This window comes from Danio rerio, chromosome 13 (genome assembly GCF_049306965.1).
Source record: "Danio rerio strain Tuebingen ecotype United States chromosome 13, GRCz12tu, whole genome shotgun sequence".
Classification (NCBI taxonomy): Eukaryota; Metazoa; Chordata; class Actinopteri; order Cypriniformes; family Danionidae; genus Danio; species Danio rerio.
This window is the reverse complement of record NC_133188.1, coordinates 28,913,585-28,927,886: the sequence shown is the minus strand read 5'-3', so window position 1 is coordinate 28,927,886 and position 14,302 is coordinate 28,913,585. Positions and strand designations below refer to the sequence as shown.

General features: G+C 44.3%; 1 protein-coding gene across 19 annotated transcripts in view; it reads left to right on the top strand.

Annotated features, from left to right (window-relative positions):
- Positions 1-14,302, top strand: part of si:dkey-192p21.6 — an 87,078-nt gene that overhangs the window by 11,882 nt on the left and 60,894 nt on the right. For all 19 annotated transcript variants that reach the window (XM_073919786.1, XM_073919783.1, XM_009307340.3 and 16 more), the window contains 3 exons: positions 9,446-9,515; positions 10,380-10,446; positions 12,026-12,105. In XM_073919786.1, the coding sequence (XP_073775887.1) occupies positions 9,446-9,515; positions 10,380-10,446; positions 12,026-12,105 (217 nt within the window). The remainder of the gene's footprint in view (positions 1-9,445; positions 9,516-10,379; positions 10,447-12,025; positions 12,106-14,302) is intronic.

The following is a 14,302-nucleotide window of genomic DNA, read 5'->3' as shown; positions in this document are numbered from 1 at the left end:
TTTTAGATATAGACAACAAGATGAATTAAATATTACGTTTAGCAAATATAGTGAGATTAGATACAGTGGGAGATCCCTGATGAACCATCCTACTAGCACAGCTCTCATCTTGGTAGATAGGCTGCAGCGCTTGCCAGGGAGTGTGTGTGTTTGTGGTCATGTGATGTGTGTTTTTAGTGTTTTTGTGTAGACGAAGAGCTGTTCTGAAACGCTGGGTGAAACGCTAGTGTGGACGCAGATCGTTTTCATTCTAAAACGCCATTTTAAAACCAAAACGCATTAGTGTAAACGGGACCTTTGGAGAGAACCCCAGACTTCCCTCTCCCCAGACACTTCCTCCAGCTCCTCTGGGCGGATCCCAAAGTGTTGCTAGTCGTCCAGGAGGCATCCGAAACAGATGCCTGAGCCAGCTGACTTCTCTCAATGTGGATGAGCAGCAACTCTACTCCTAGCTCCTCCCGGGTGACAGAGCTCCTCACTCTGTCTGTAAGGGTGTGCCCTGCCACCCTCCGAAGGAAACTCATTTTGGCCGCTTGTATCTGAGATCTTGTCTTTTCAGTCATGACCCAAAGCTCACGACCATAGGTGAGAGTAGGAACTTAGATTGACTGGTAAATCGAGAGCTTTGCCTCTCAGCCCAGCACCTTCTTTACCATAACAGACCAGTACATTGACCTCATTACTGCTGCCGCTGCATCGATCTGCCTGTCAGTCTCACGTTCCATCCTTTCCTTACTGGTGAACAAAACTCCAAGATACTAAAACTCCTCCAACTGGGGTAAGGACTTTCCTCCAACTTGGAGATGGCAACCATGGTCTGGATTTGGGAATGCTAACTCTTATACAAGTATACATATTTTTAAATAGAATAAATAATTTTTTTTGTAATTTTCTTTTTTTTCTTGAATGGAATGAACTTTTCTTGTCATCTTAACTTAAATGAGTCAAACTGACTAAAAGTTTTTTGTTATTAGTAGCTAAAAAAAACTACTCTTTAAAAAAATCAACCCAATACAAATACATGTGCCTTTAATGCTAGTTCCCCTTCGGGGGGAACTTCAGCACTATAAGTGGATTTGATTTGTAAAATCCACCCATTGGGAGGATTCGGATCAGAAGCCGCTTGTCTGGAGAGTATTGAACGGGCCAATGAATGAAATTAATTGGCAGCGTAAGCTTGCGCAGGTGTGCGACATCTGCAATTATCTCAGCATATAAGCACACCTGAAGCCAGCAGACGCCATCCTTTTCGCTTCAGATCCTTTCTGAGTGAGTCGATGAGGGTTCCTCTTGCTGATCAGCACTTCAGAGCGAACGAGTGTGTCTCCCGGTCCAGAGTGGGTCTTCGCGGTGGCAGACGGTCGAGCTGGGTTACTCCCTTGCCTGCGGTTCTTTGGGTCCGGTCCTCCAGAGCGGTGCGTATAGTTGCAACTTTCCTAAAAGAGCAACACAGTCGTGCAGCACGTCCTTTTCAGGATGGCGCTCCGACTGTGCGTTTCTGGATGCGGGGGTTTCCTGGCTCCGGATGATGGACACGATCACTGCATTGCATGTTTGGGGGTCCAGCATGTTAATGCGGTGCTCGCGGGCGGTTCATGTCGTCATTGCGATGCCATGACCGTTGCACAGCTAAGATCGCGGCTAACTTTCGCAAGAGAGCGAGCCACCCCAGTTGCCTCCTGTTCTAAAAATGCAGCGGGCGCTCGGGCAGATCTGAGGGTTTCAGCGGGAGATAATCCGCCGCCCACGGGCTCGCGGACCTCTCGCTCCTCACGGCGCTCCATCCAAGCTTCGGGTGGTGAGAGTGATCCGTCTAACCAGATGGTAGCTCTCACACTCGCTGACACCGGAGATCAGATGTCCTCCGCGGCATCGGAGGGTGGGCTTTCACTGTCCGACGAAGATCCGGACCCGCTCGCCCCCTCCGGGCAGGTGAGCGCTGTCAAATCGGATCCTGAAGCGGACATGTTAGCCGTGCTTTCCCGGGCTGCTTCGGCCGTGGGGTTGGAGATGGTTTATCCCCCAGCTCCGCGGCCGGACCGACTAGATGGGTGCTACGTAGAGGACCAGAAGGCGAAGCCTTCGAAGCCTCTCGTCCCCTTCTTCCCGGAAGTGCACAGTAGGCTCACGCAGTCTTGGAGGGCACCTTTCTCTGCCCGTGCTGCGTGTGCCTCCGCCCTCACCGCCCTTGACGGCGGAGCTGCCAGGGGGTATGAGGCGATCCCGTCAGTGGAGCGCGCTATCGCGGTCAATCTTTGTCCGCGCGGCGCCTCTACGTGGCGGGGTTTGCCCCGCCTCCCGTCCAAAGCCTGTAGGTTGTCTGCCTCCCTCGGAGCCAGAGCTTATAAGGCTGCGGGCCAGGCTGCTTCTGCTTTGCACGCGATGGCCACCTACCAGCGCTACCAAGCGCAGGCGCTGGCCGAGCTGCACGAGGGCGGGTCCAACCCAAGCTTATTACATGAGCTGCGCACCGCGACCGACTATGCTCTTCGGACTACTAAGTCCGCCGCGTGTGCGCTGGGGAGGACGATGTCCACACTTGTGGTTCAGGAACGCCACCTCTGGCTAAACCTGGCCGATATGCGCGACGTTGACAAAGTTCGCTTTCTTGACTCGCCCATATCCCAGGCTGGCCTGTTCGGCGACACCGTCGGTGAATTCACCCAGGAATTCAAGGCGGTGAAAGAGCAGTCGGATGCGATGGGCAATGTCATCTATCGGCGTGGCCGTAAGCCCGCTCCGCCCGCCGAGCCATCCACCTCCGCTGTTCCTCGCCGAGGGCGCCCGCCAACGAGTGCTGCCCCGCCCCCGCCTGCGCCTCCGGCCAAGCGGGCGCGGCGTTCACCTCGAAAGCAGGCAGCCCCTCCTGCCCAGGGCGCCGTTAAGTCCGGTAAACGGACCGCGAAGCGTCCCTGAGACAGGCCATCCGGAGAAGAGGAAACTTGCTCTTTCCCCGCTGGAGGGCGGGGCCCCGATAACAACGGTACTTTTCAGTGCCACCAAAACATCAGTAAAAGAGCACTTTTTCCCTTCCCCGGATGTGACTGCATGAGTTCTGCCAGTCCGGGACGCGCTGCCTTCCGGCTCGCAGACTCTACGTGCTTCGCCAGTGGCTCACGAGCGCTGGGGGGACGGTCTCCCTTCCCTCAGCCCTCCAGCCCCCTCTCCGGAGTCAGGGTGCGGAGCCAGAGCAAATCGCTCTCCTCCAGCTCTTCCGCGGGACCCTCGTGCTTCCCGGATCAGCACACCCACTCTGCGCTGCCCCACCGCTGGTACGTCAGCGATTGTAGCGATGACTCCATTAGCGAGGGCTCTGCCTGCCTGGTTAGCGCGGGCCAGCCCCTCGCGGTGGCTCATACGCACAATCAGACTCGGTTACGCGATTCAGTTCGCGAAACGGCCCCCCAAGTTTACGGGCATGTATTTCTCCAGGGTCAGCCCCCTGTCCGCCCCTGTCTTGCGAGAGGAGATTGCTGCCCTCCTGGCGAAGGGTGCAATCGAGCCGGTTCCTCCAGCCGAGATGGAGAGTGGATTTTACAGCCCATACTTCATCGTACCCAAAAAGAGCGGTGGGTCACGGCCAATCCTAGATCTGCGCGTTTTGAACCGCTGTCTGCACAGGCTGCCGTTCAGAATGCTCACGCAGAGGCGCATTCTCCAATGCGTTTGTCCTCGGGATTGGTTTGCAGCCATAGACCTGAAGGACGCGTATTTCCATGTCTCCATTCTTCCACGCCACCGCCAATTTCTGCGGTTTGCGTTCGAGGGTCGAGCGTGGCAGTACAAGGTCCTCCCCTTCGGGCTCTCTCTGTCTCCGCGGGTCTTCACCAAACTCGCAGAGGGTGCCCTAGCGCCCCTTCGGCTCGCGGGCATTCGCATACTCAATTATCTCGACGACTGGCTGATTTTAGCCCACTCGCGGGAGCAATTGATTATGCACAGGGACAAGGTGCTTCGGCATCTCCGCCTACTGGGGCTTCAGGTCAACCGAGAAAAGAGCAACTCGCCCCCGTGCAGAGGATTTCTTTTCTCGGGATGGAGCTGGACTCGATCACCATGGTAGCGCACCTCTCCGAGGAACGCGCTCGCCTGTTGCTGAACTGTCTGAGGGAGCTCGACAGCAAACTAGTGTTCCCACTGAAGTTCTTTCAGAGGCTCCTGGGGCATATGGCATCCGCAGCCGCCGTCACGCCGCTCGGGTTGCTCCATATGAGACCACTTCAGCACTGGCTTCACGATCGGGTCCCCAGACGCGCATGGCACGCGGGCACACACCGGGTCTCAGTTACTGCGCTGTGTCGCCGCGCCCTCAGCCCTTGGAACGACCCCTCGTTCCTACAGGCCGGTGTGCCTCTAGGACAGGCGTCCAGCCATGTTGTTGTTTCAACAGACGCTTCCAACATGGGTTGGGGGGCCGTGTGTTGCGGGCATGCGGCTGCGGGCCTCTGGAAGGGTGCCCAGCTGCATTGGCATATCAATCGCTTAGAGCTGTTGGCAGTGTTCCTCGCTCTCCACCGCTTTTTACCGGTGCTGGAGCGGCAACACGTGCTGGTCAGGACGGACAGTACGGCGGCGGCGGCGTATATCAACCGCATGGGGGGTATGCGCTCTCGCCGCATGTCTCAGCTCGCCCGCCGTCTGCTCCTCTGGAGTCACCCGCGGCTGAAATCGCTGCGCGCCATTCACGTCCCAGGCACGCTCAATCGTGCAGCCGATGCGCTCTCACGACAGCTGTTACGCCCTGGAGAATGGAGACTCCACCCCGAGTCTGTTCAGCTGATATGGGCGCGATTCGGGGAGGCCCAGATCGATCTGTTTGCTTCCCCCGAGAACGCTCACTGCCAGTTGTTTTTTTCCCTGACCGAGGGCTCTCTCGGCACGGATGCACTGGCCCACAGCTGGCCTCGGGGCATGCGCAAGTATGCGTTTCCCCCAGTGAGCCTGCTCGTGCAGTTTCTGTGCAAGGTCAGGGAGGACGAGGAACAGGTTCTGCTAGTTGCGCCCCTTTGGCCCAACCGGACCTGGATATCAGAGCTCTCACTCCTCGCGACGGCCCTCCCCTGGCAGATCCCTTTGAGAGAGGACCTACTCTTTCAGGGACAGGGCACCATCTGGCACCCTCGCCCCGATCTTTGGAACCTCCACGTGTGGTCCCTAGACGCGAGGAAGACTTAGGTAACCTACCGACTGCGGTGGTTAATACCATCACTCAGGCTAGAGCCCCCTCCACGAGGCGCGCCTACGCCCTGAAGTGGAGTCTATTCACTGAATGGTGCGTCTCTCGCAGAGAAGACCCCCGAAATTGCCAGATTAGTGTTGTGCTCTCTTTCCTTCAAGAGAAGTTGGACAGCAGGCTGTCGCCCTCCACTCTCAAGGTTTACGTGGCCGCCATCTCCGCTTATCATAGCGCGGTAGCTGGCGGCACCGTGGGAAAGCATAACCTGGTCATCCAGTTCCTTAGGGGTGCTAGGCGAATTAATCCATCTCGCCCCCCTCTCATGCCCTCTTGGGATCTCGCCCTCGTTCTCACGAGTCTGCGATCCGATCCCTTTGAGCCACTCGAATCAGTATCTCTAAGATTTCTGTCCCTGAAGACAGCTCTGCTGGTTGCGTTGGCCTCCATCAAGAGGGTCGGGGACCTGGAGGCATTTTCGGTCAGTGACTCGTGCCTGGAATTCGGGCCGGATTACTCTCACGTCATCCTGAGACCCCGCCCCGGTTATGTGCCCAAGGTTCCTACCACCCCCTTTAGAGATCAGGTAGTGAACCTGCAAGCGCTGCCCCCGGAGGAGGCAGACCCAGCCCTTTCTTTACTTTGTCCAGTTCGCGCTCTGCGCATTTATGTGGACCGTACTCAGAATTTTAGATCATCTGAGCAGCTCTTTGTCTGTTATGGCGGTCGGCAGCAGGGAAGTGCCGTATCGAAACAAAGATTATCCCACTGGATTGTGGATGCCATTTCACTCGCTTATTCGAGTCGAGGTCAGCCGTGTCCCCCGGGAGTTCGTGCACACTCCACTCGGAGCGTTGCATCCTCTTGGGCGCGTGCACGCGGCGCCTCTCTAACAGACATCTGTAGAGCTGCGGGCTGGGCGACACCCAACACATTTGCAAGGTTTTACAATCTGCGAGTGGAGCCGGTTTCCTCAAGGGTATTAGGTAACCCTTTGGTGATTGAGGAGACAACTCGGTAGGGTGTTGAAACACGCTTGCTGCGCCATTCTCCCTAACACGGAGGTACGTGCGCCTTTATTATCTGTCAGTAAAGTTCCCCGTCAGGTGAGCCCTGCAGATTCCTCCGTGGCCCCCAGCACTGACTCAGTGGAGGAGTCACTTGCTGGCCCACTACGTTGTAGGTCTGCCCGCTGGTCAGCCCGCGTTTTGGGTATAGGTGCCTGCTATGCGTGATCCCCACTAGGCGATCCCATATGCTTATTCCGCCACGGTTAAGTCCCCCCCCTGGGCGGACCCGTGTCTTCCCTCTCCGCTAACCACTCTTTTGCTATGCGTACTCCCCCTTTTTGGGGCTAGTCCATATGTAAATTCTGCCATCTATCCCCCCCTTGGGTAACGGATGGCCTCCGCAGCGTCCTCCCTATCGGGATTGCACGCTTCCCAACGTACTGTCGTATTTCCTAGAATTATCTAGATGCTCACGACTTCCCAAAAAATATATCTAAATCCGTAAAACTTCTGTTGAAGTAGGATAAATTAGGGCCAGGGACACGTTGGAGGACCGCGCCCCCCATGATGTGGGTGCGTCACGCTTGCTTGACTATCTCCTCATCGGGGGTGTTGGTAAGGTGCAGTCATTATGGCGCTTTCAATGGGCTCCCAATGCGTGGATTTTACAAATCAAATCCACTTATAGTGCTGAAGTTCCCCCCGAAGGGGAACGTTCGAGGTTACTAAAGTAACCCTTCGTTCCCCGAGGAGGGGAACGGAAGCACTATACTCCGTCGCCATAATGACTGTCCCTTAGCTGTTTGAAAGTCTCTTCAGCTTAAAAGGATGGCGTCTGCTGGCTTCAGGTGTGCTTATATGCTGAGATAATTGCAGATGTCGCACACCTGCGCAAGCTTACGCTGCCAATTAATTTCATTCATTGGCCCGTTCAATACTCTCCAGACAAGCGGCTTCTGATCCGAATCCTCCCAATGCGTGGATTTTACAAATCAAATCCACTTATAGTGCTTCCGTTCCCCTCCTCGGGGAACGAAGGGTTACTTTAGTAACCTCGAACGTTCTCCCTATACTGTTCCCACGTGCCTGTCAGAGAGTGGCTCAATCTCCAGCTGCGTCAGATAAACAGCACATGAAGAAAGCAGATCTCACATAATGTTCATGAGAAATACTACAGTAAGAACTTTCCCAATGATTATTTGATGTGTGTGTCGTAAAGTAATTCACGCCTTTCTGCAACGATGAGTCAAACACAATGTCGTTACAAAGTTCACTTGCACACACAGACACACACACAGCATGCACATTTAACTTTGCACTGTATTTGCACAGCAAATGTGACAGGATGCATGTTAATATCCACTGCTTTATGGATATCCGTTATGGTAATGTACAAAATAAACCTGATTTAACATCCACAAACCGTTATTGAAGCGTCTTCTTTTACAACTGTACTGACATGCGGCTGTGGTGATGAAGACAGAAAAATTGTGTAATTGTGTAATTCATTACAAACATGCGCTGTTTTAAAAACACTTTAAACTTGTAAAACTCATTCTTGATCACATTTGATGATGATTGATGATCATCGCAAGCTCAACAGATCTTTTAATCCTGGTTGCTTTGTGCATGTGCTGTCTGGTATGATTATAGGCGTCACTATGGAGATATGTTAATACGCGGCTATCAGTCAGTTCGGTAGGCAGGGAAACAGCACTCCTACATCACGTTGTGGTGGGCCTCAAAATGGGAGAGATTTGGATCTATTTTAACATCAGGAAGTTGAAAAAAAAGAGACTTATTTTGTTTCTATATCTCCAGTATGACTGTGGGCATTATACCTACATACAGTTCTGATCAAGCAGCTTACAAAAGATGACTTTCATCATAGGTGCCCTTTAAGTTAAGTAAACTCAAAAATGAAGCCGGTTGCCTTAAAATTTAAGTTTAATGTCAATTTTAAGTCTATTTTTTTTTTTACAGTGTAGTTGAAACCTTATTAACTTAGTAAATTAGGTTAAAGTAACATAAAAGCATTTGTTGTCATGACTATTTTCCAAATGTTTCTTTACATTGTAGGTAATTAGGACTGCAATATTGTGTTAATAAGATCACAGCAGGTATGTTTATATGGAGGACCAGAAGTGACACTTAAATATAAGGTGAAGAATCAGTGTCATTTGTGTTTTTTAAAATGTCATTTAATACAACAGAGCATTTTCAATGTTTGATTAAATAGACAAATTGAAAACATTTCATGAAGTGTTGAAACACAAGTAAAAGTATATTATTAATCATTTTAAATTGTTTTTTATTTTATTTTGACTTTTAATCAGCATTTTAAAACATGAATTAATAAACAGTTTTCAATAGGTCTGTCTGTTTATACTCTTTTAAATCATTTTAAAATGCACTGTTTTATTAAATGATATTTCAAAACACGAATTAAACAATAAATAGAAATGCGTCTTAAAGATAAAGGTAATTTCTTTATATGTACAGTCAGGCCTAAAATTATTCATACGTTTGGCAAATTCTGACTTAAAGTTACATTTGTTCAACCAGCAAGTTTTTTTTATAGGGCTGGAAATGACACAGGCTTCTCTCAGAAGATAATAAGAAGGTATATAAGTGGCAACATTGTGAAAAGAAATTCTTAACTTGTATTTACATTTGTACAAAAACTCAGTCAGAATTTGCGAGGGCTACGGTATGAATATTTTTGGGCTTGACTATTTATTTTTATGTTAGAATGATTAAATTGTTCAATTGATTCTTCATTTTATTTTTAAGTGTCACGTCTGGTCCTCTTTATGTTTATCCCTAAATGGGTTTTGTGCTGAATTTCAATCTATATTGGTTATTCAAAACTGTTGATTTAATAGACTCGTGAATGTGCAATCGTAAGCAAATGCAGATAAGCATTGGTAAATATGTATGACAAATAACACATTAAATTCAGCTTGTGTGACTTTATCATACTCACAGTGATACTGTGATTCTGTGATACTTCTGCATATTTGTCTAAAAAACACATCACTTTTTAAATGCTGCTCACTGTTCACATGCATTGAATGAGCGACACATTTTTCTTCTTTTGTGGTAGGACTTGTTTTTCTTTAAAAGGTTTCAATAAGTTATCAGACTTACTAATTCAAGAAACAATCACAGAATCATCATTGCTTGTAACAACTGTAAAAACACTAGACGAAATGTTTACAACCATTGCTTTGACATGACAAATTTGATATTGTTTCCTCAGCACTGTTGGCGGCGTTCTTGATTCTGACTTTCATTGCTGCATTTTGGGTCTCTTTACCTTATATACTCAGGTAAACATTTAACTTATTTTCTCTTTTGAATTTGAGAAATTACTTCACCATTCAAAAGTCTGCAGACAGTAAAAGGGATAGTTCACCTAAAAATGAAAATGTACTAATCACTTACTCTTCCTCAAGTGATTTCACACCTTTATAAAAAAAAAATTCTGTTTAACACTAAATATGATATTTTGAAGAATGCTAATGAGAAAAACATACCATGGAAGTCAATGGCTGCTGATTTCAAACATTCTTTAAAGTATCTTCTTTTGTGTTAGAAACAAAACAGAAGAAAGAAACTCAAACAGTTTGGTAAAAGTGGATGACAGATTTTTTTTTTTTTTTTTTTTTGGAGGGTGAACTATCTCTGAAAATAGATCAAATGAGTTAGTAAATCATTTAGAATAATGCAAAAAATATTTATATTTCAAATAAATACAAATAAATAAATACAACTTCAAATACAAATTAAAATAACTACAAATTAATCAAATAATCATAAATGGCATGTCAGTTTCCAGAACAAACGTCAAGCAGCACAAGGGATCATAACATTGATAATAATTAACAATTATATGAGGATCAAATCATCATATTCTGATTATCATGTGACAGTAAAGACTGGAGTAATGATCATGAAAATTCAGCGTTGCCATCACAGGAATAAATTACATTTTATTACAATATATATTATGTATTATAATGAAAATGACAAACATGAAAAATTATAATTAAATAATTTTCAAATATGAATAATGATAATATTATGTGACAACCTTACATCTTTACACTTTAGTAAATGTATACATAACATTTATTTAAATTGCTTTCACCAATCAAAATGATTAGGTTCATTCTTGATTGTATTTCCTACAGATTACGCTGTTCTCAGAGGCTAAAGAATCGAATGTGTCACCACGGGTCTCAGAACTCCATGGAAATGGTGAGAGCAAAACAGTTCGTACATCACACAAAAGAAACAGATGTTATGCATCAGACACTGTGCAATTGTTTATTGTTTTTATTCGTTCTAATCTACAACTTCCAAGATGATCACATCTAAAATGCTAATGGCTCATAAAGATATATATATGTTGTTGTTTTTTTTGGAGGTATTGTTTTCTTGTTCTGGTCTGAAAGTTTGATTAGCTTTGTCTGCGGCCCATCATGCTGTTGTTTGGAGAGCCAGAGCAGGAAGATGGTAATGCTAATTTCTTTCTGATGGATCTCACTGCCATCACAAGACCATATGGTGGATGGGAACGTCTTTCTTTGGAAATGAGAGAAACTATTCATGCTCCCCTAACATGTACAAGCCTGCTCGCGCTTCCCAAACATGGACAATGAAGCCTATGATTTTGTTTTTTAACTCATTGAAAGTTTGGAGCTCATACCTTATAATATAGTAGTTTTTAATTATATTATATTATATTATATTATATTATATTATATTATATTATATTATATTATATTATATTATATTATATATAGAATTATGCTTTTTGCATATATTTGTATATGATAAAATTTTTGTATTGCTCTGCTAGCCAAAATTGGCCCATTGTAACTTTTGATTTGGCCCACCATCCCATCTTAGAAGAGAGTGAGAATGATGGAGAGGGTTGGTGTATTTTAATGCTGAACAGGTAAGGCAGAAACTAGTGTAGCAGTTTTCTAGTTATCTTCAAATTTTATTTAATAAATTTGAAAATTACTCATGCAATTATATTTACATTCGGCCCTCTAGCCTCAATCAAGTTAGGTTTTTGGCCCTTCATAAGGAAAAGTTTGGGCACCCCTGCTATTTTCATCAAAAATCTTTGATCTTATGTTTATAATCAAAATTTGAATCATGTAAATAAAAATGTCATAATAAATTATTAAATTAAGAAATTATAAAATGTATATTATATTATATTATATTATATTATATTTATTAACCAATAACTAATTGATTATTATTAAAATATTTAGTATAACTGTTTTGTTGCTTTGGTTAAAACAGCAGCAAAAATAATGTGTATCTAATATAAAAAAATGAAATATATATTTGTTTTTGTTTATTATTTATTAGTATATATATATATATATATTTATATATTTGTATATAATATTTTTTAATTATATTAAAAATTAATATTATTAATTATATAGTTAATTTTATAGCTACGTTTACAGTTAGTCATCATTGAGAAAATGATTTTGTCCAAAGCAATTTATAATTGTGGAGACATTTAGGGATTTAACAAGAAGAGGCAGTACACACCAAAAGTGCTAATTATACAAAGAGACTGTTAGTGCTCAGACAATTGAGTGCTAAAGTAAGGAGGGGGGAGTGTTTTTTTATATAGAGAGAAGTGCGTTTCTACAGGTGGTTTATTAGTCCCACTCACCTAACTAAACCATTCTTGGCTTAAATTGTGTTCAAGCTAATTTGTCCCTGAATCTACCTCTAAAAAGATATAAAGCACTGTTTTTAACACTTTAAAATAAATATTTGTTTTAATTAATCTTTATTTTAGGAGGAGCCTAATACCGAACAACAAATTGACGAAAGCAAACCGAAATCATCAAGACTGAAGTCACTGGACACATTCAGAGGGTATGTCCCCCATCAAAAAACCTTTTAATTTATTCACACAGAATTGTAAGAACATATTAATACTGATCAATGGTCATAGGCTTGACAACCGTGTTCGCTCATTGTGGGCTAAAGAGATTGTTCGGGGTCACAGGCTGGGCAGACGCTCACTCGGCCCATTGTTTGCAGTGCTCGCTCTAGGCACGGCCTCTAATATCTTTTGCCTCTGCGGTGGGGAACAGTGGGTTGCTGTTGGGTAAGGGTGATATGATTTAATCGGGAGGCCCGGCAGTGGCTTGACGGAGGCTGGAGGGCAAATGCAGAAACAGGAACTGCTGTGGCTTTGACCTCTCACTTCTCAGTAATTGATGTAATAACGCGGGCATCATATCAGCACATATTCAGCAGGCTGTGGATCTGGAGCCAGAGCAGAGGATATGACTTCCCAGATCAAGATTTGTGTAATGGATAATCCATGTGTGTCGCAGAAGTGCTTTTCAGATCACAATCACCAGTGGCAATTTGTACTATCGATGACAGTTACAACAAAGCTTTTAGGGTTTTCAGAATTGCCTTCTACTGTTTTTTAGTGCTGGTAAAAGATTAATTTTGTATTTATATAAACATAATACAAATTCACAGTACACACACACACGTATATATTATGCCAAAATAAACTTATTTGGGTTATTTTGGCGATTAATCACAATTAATCTATTTTTATTTTTATTTTTTTATTCATTGTATTTACATGGACGTTCAAGTTCTGAAAATGGAAACACTTTGCATACAGATGGCAATGCCTGTAGGTGCTGTCATTTAGTCAATAAACAAAACACACCTGTGCACATACAAGCTGTGTAATATGTCCTAAAACTATTAGGGCTGCCCCCAACTAATGATTTTCCTAGCTGATTAAAAGTCATTCATTTAAGCAATTAGTTGACTAATTAAATGTTCATGATTTCATCACTGAATTATATGCGGGGGAGAAAATGTTCTGGAAGCAAAGAGGCTGTTTGAATATAATAATAAATACAAAGACATCAGGTATGAACTTTCCACAATGCAATAAGTGAAATATAAAACACATTTGGTATATAAAAAATACTTAAAATGTTTTTGTTTCTTTTCAAGAGAAAAATTAACTAAGCAGGCAAATAAATAATAAACTACCAAAACTACCAAACTGCAATGCTTTCAAAAACAATTATTTCACATTTAATCTTAGCTTCAAAGCTTTTTTGTTGCTAACAATATGACGTGCCCCTTTAATACAGCACTGCATTATTTGAGTAAAGCTAATGAACAAATAAAGCATAAAATGCACTTAATACTGTAGAAAATTGCAGATTAAATATTACTTAGCAATCATTGTTTCTGTTATACAACTTTGATTAACTATAACTGCAAATTTAAGCAGATTTGGCATAAAGATTATACTGTACCTAGACAGAGCTGAATGAGAAAACTTCAGTATGGAAATGAAATACCATGAGTCTCAAACACCATTGTTTCCTTGTTCTCTTGTAAATCCTGTGAATGTAAAAATCCTGGTAAAAAAACAGGCCGGTCGGATCAAAAGACAGACTGTGATGATCCATATGTTATAATTATTATGCACACCCCTGGCCACAACGTTTCCTTAAGAGATTACAACAAAGATTATAGCTGCGTCCCAAATGGCCCACTATACACTCTGCACTTATGCACTATGTACTTTTGCACTTACACACTCAACAGCGTAGTCAATGTATGTAGTGTTTTCCCAAATTGAACACTAATGGTTATTTTTTTACTAAGCGGAAATTCAAACCGTTTACCTGATGACATTTTGACGGTTTGCCAAATTAGTGAAATAAATGAACCAAATTAAAGTACCAAATAATACCTGCCATGAGTATATCCGCGTTCACCATCGGGAGGCAGTAAAATCACTCTAAAAGGAGAATTTTGCTTTCATATTCCAAAATAAATAAAGTTATCCAACATGTGCACCCGATAGCTCCGCCCCTTCTGCTATGTGAGCAAAGCTGCGACTGTTGAGTTTGTGAAGAGTCCATCAATACACACTTCATTTTACTGGTTGATTGAGTGCATCATTCTGGTAATTAAAGTGCACTTAATATTTTAAGAGTTTTCAGCGTGAACGTACTACTTACACTACTTATACTACCAAATTGCATAGAATAGTGCACAAGTATGCGATTTGGGACGC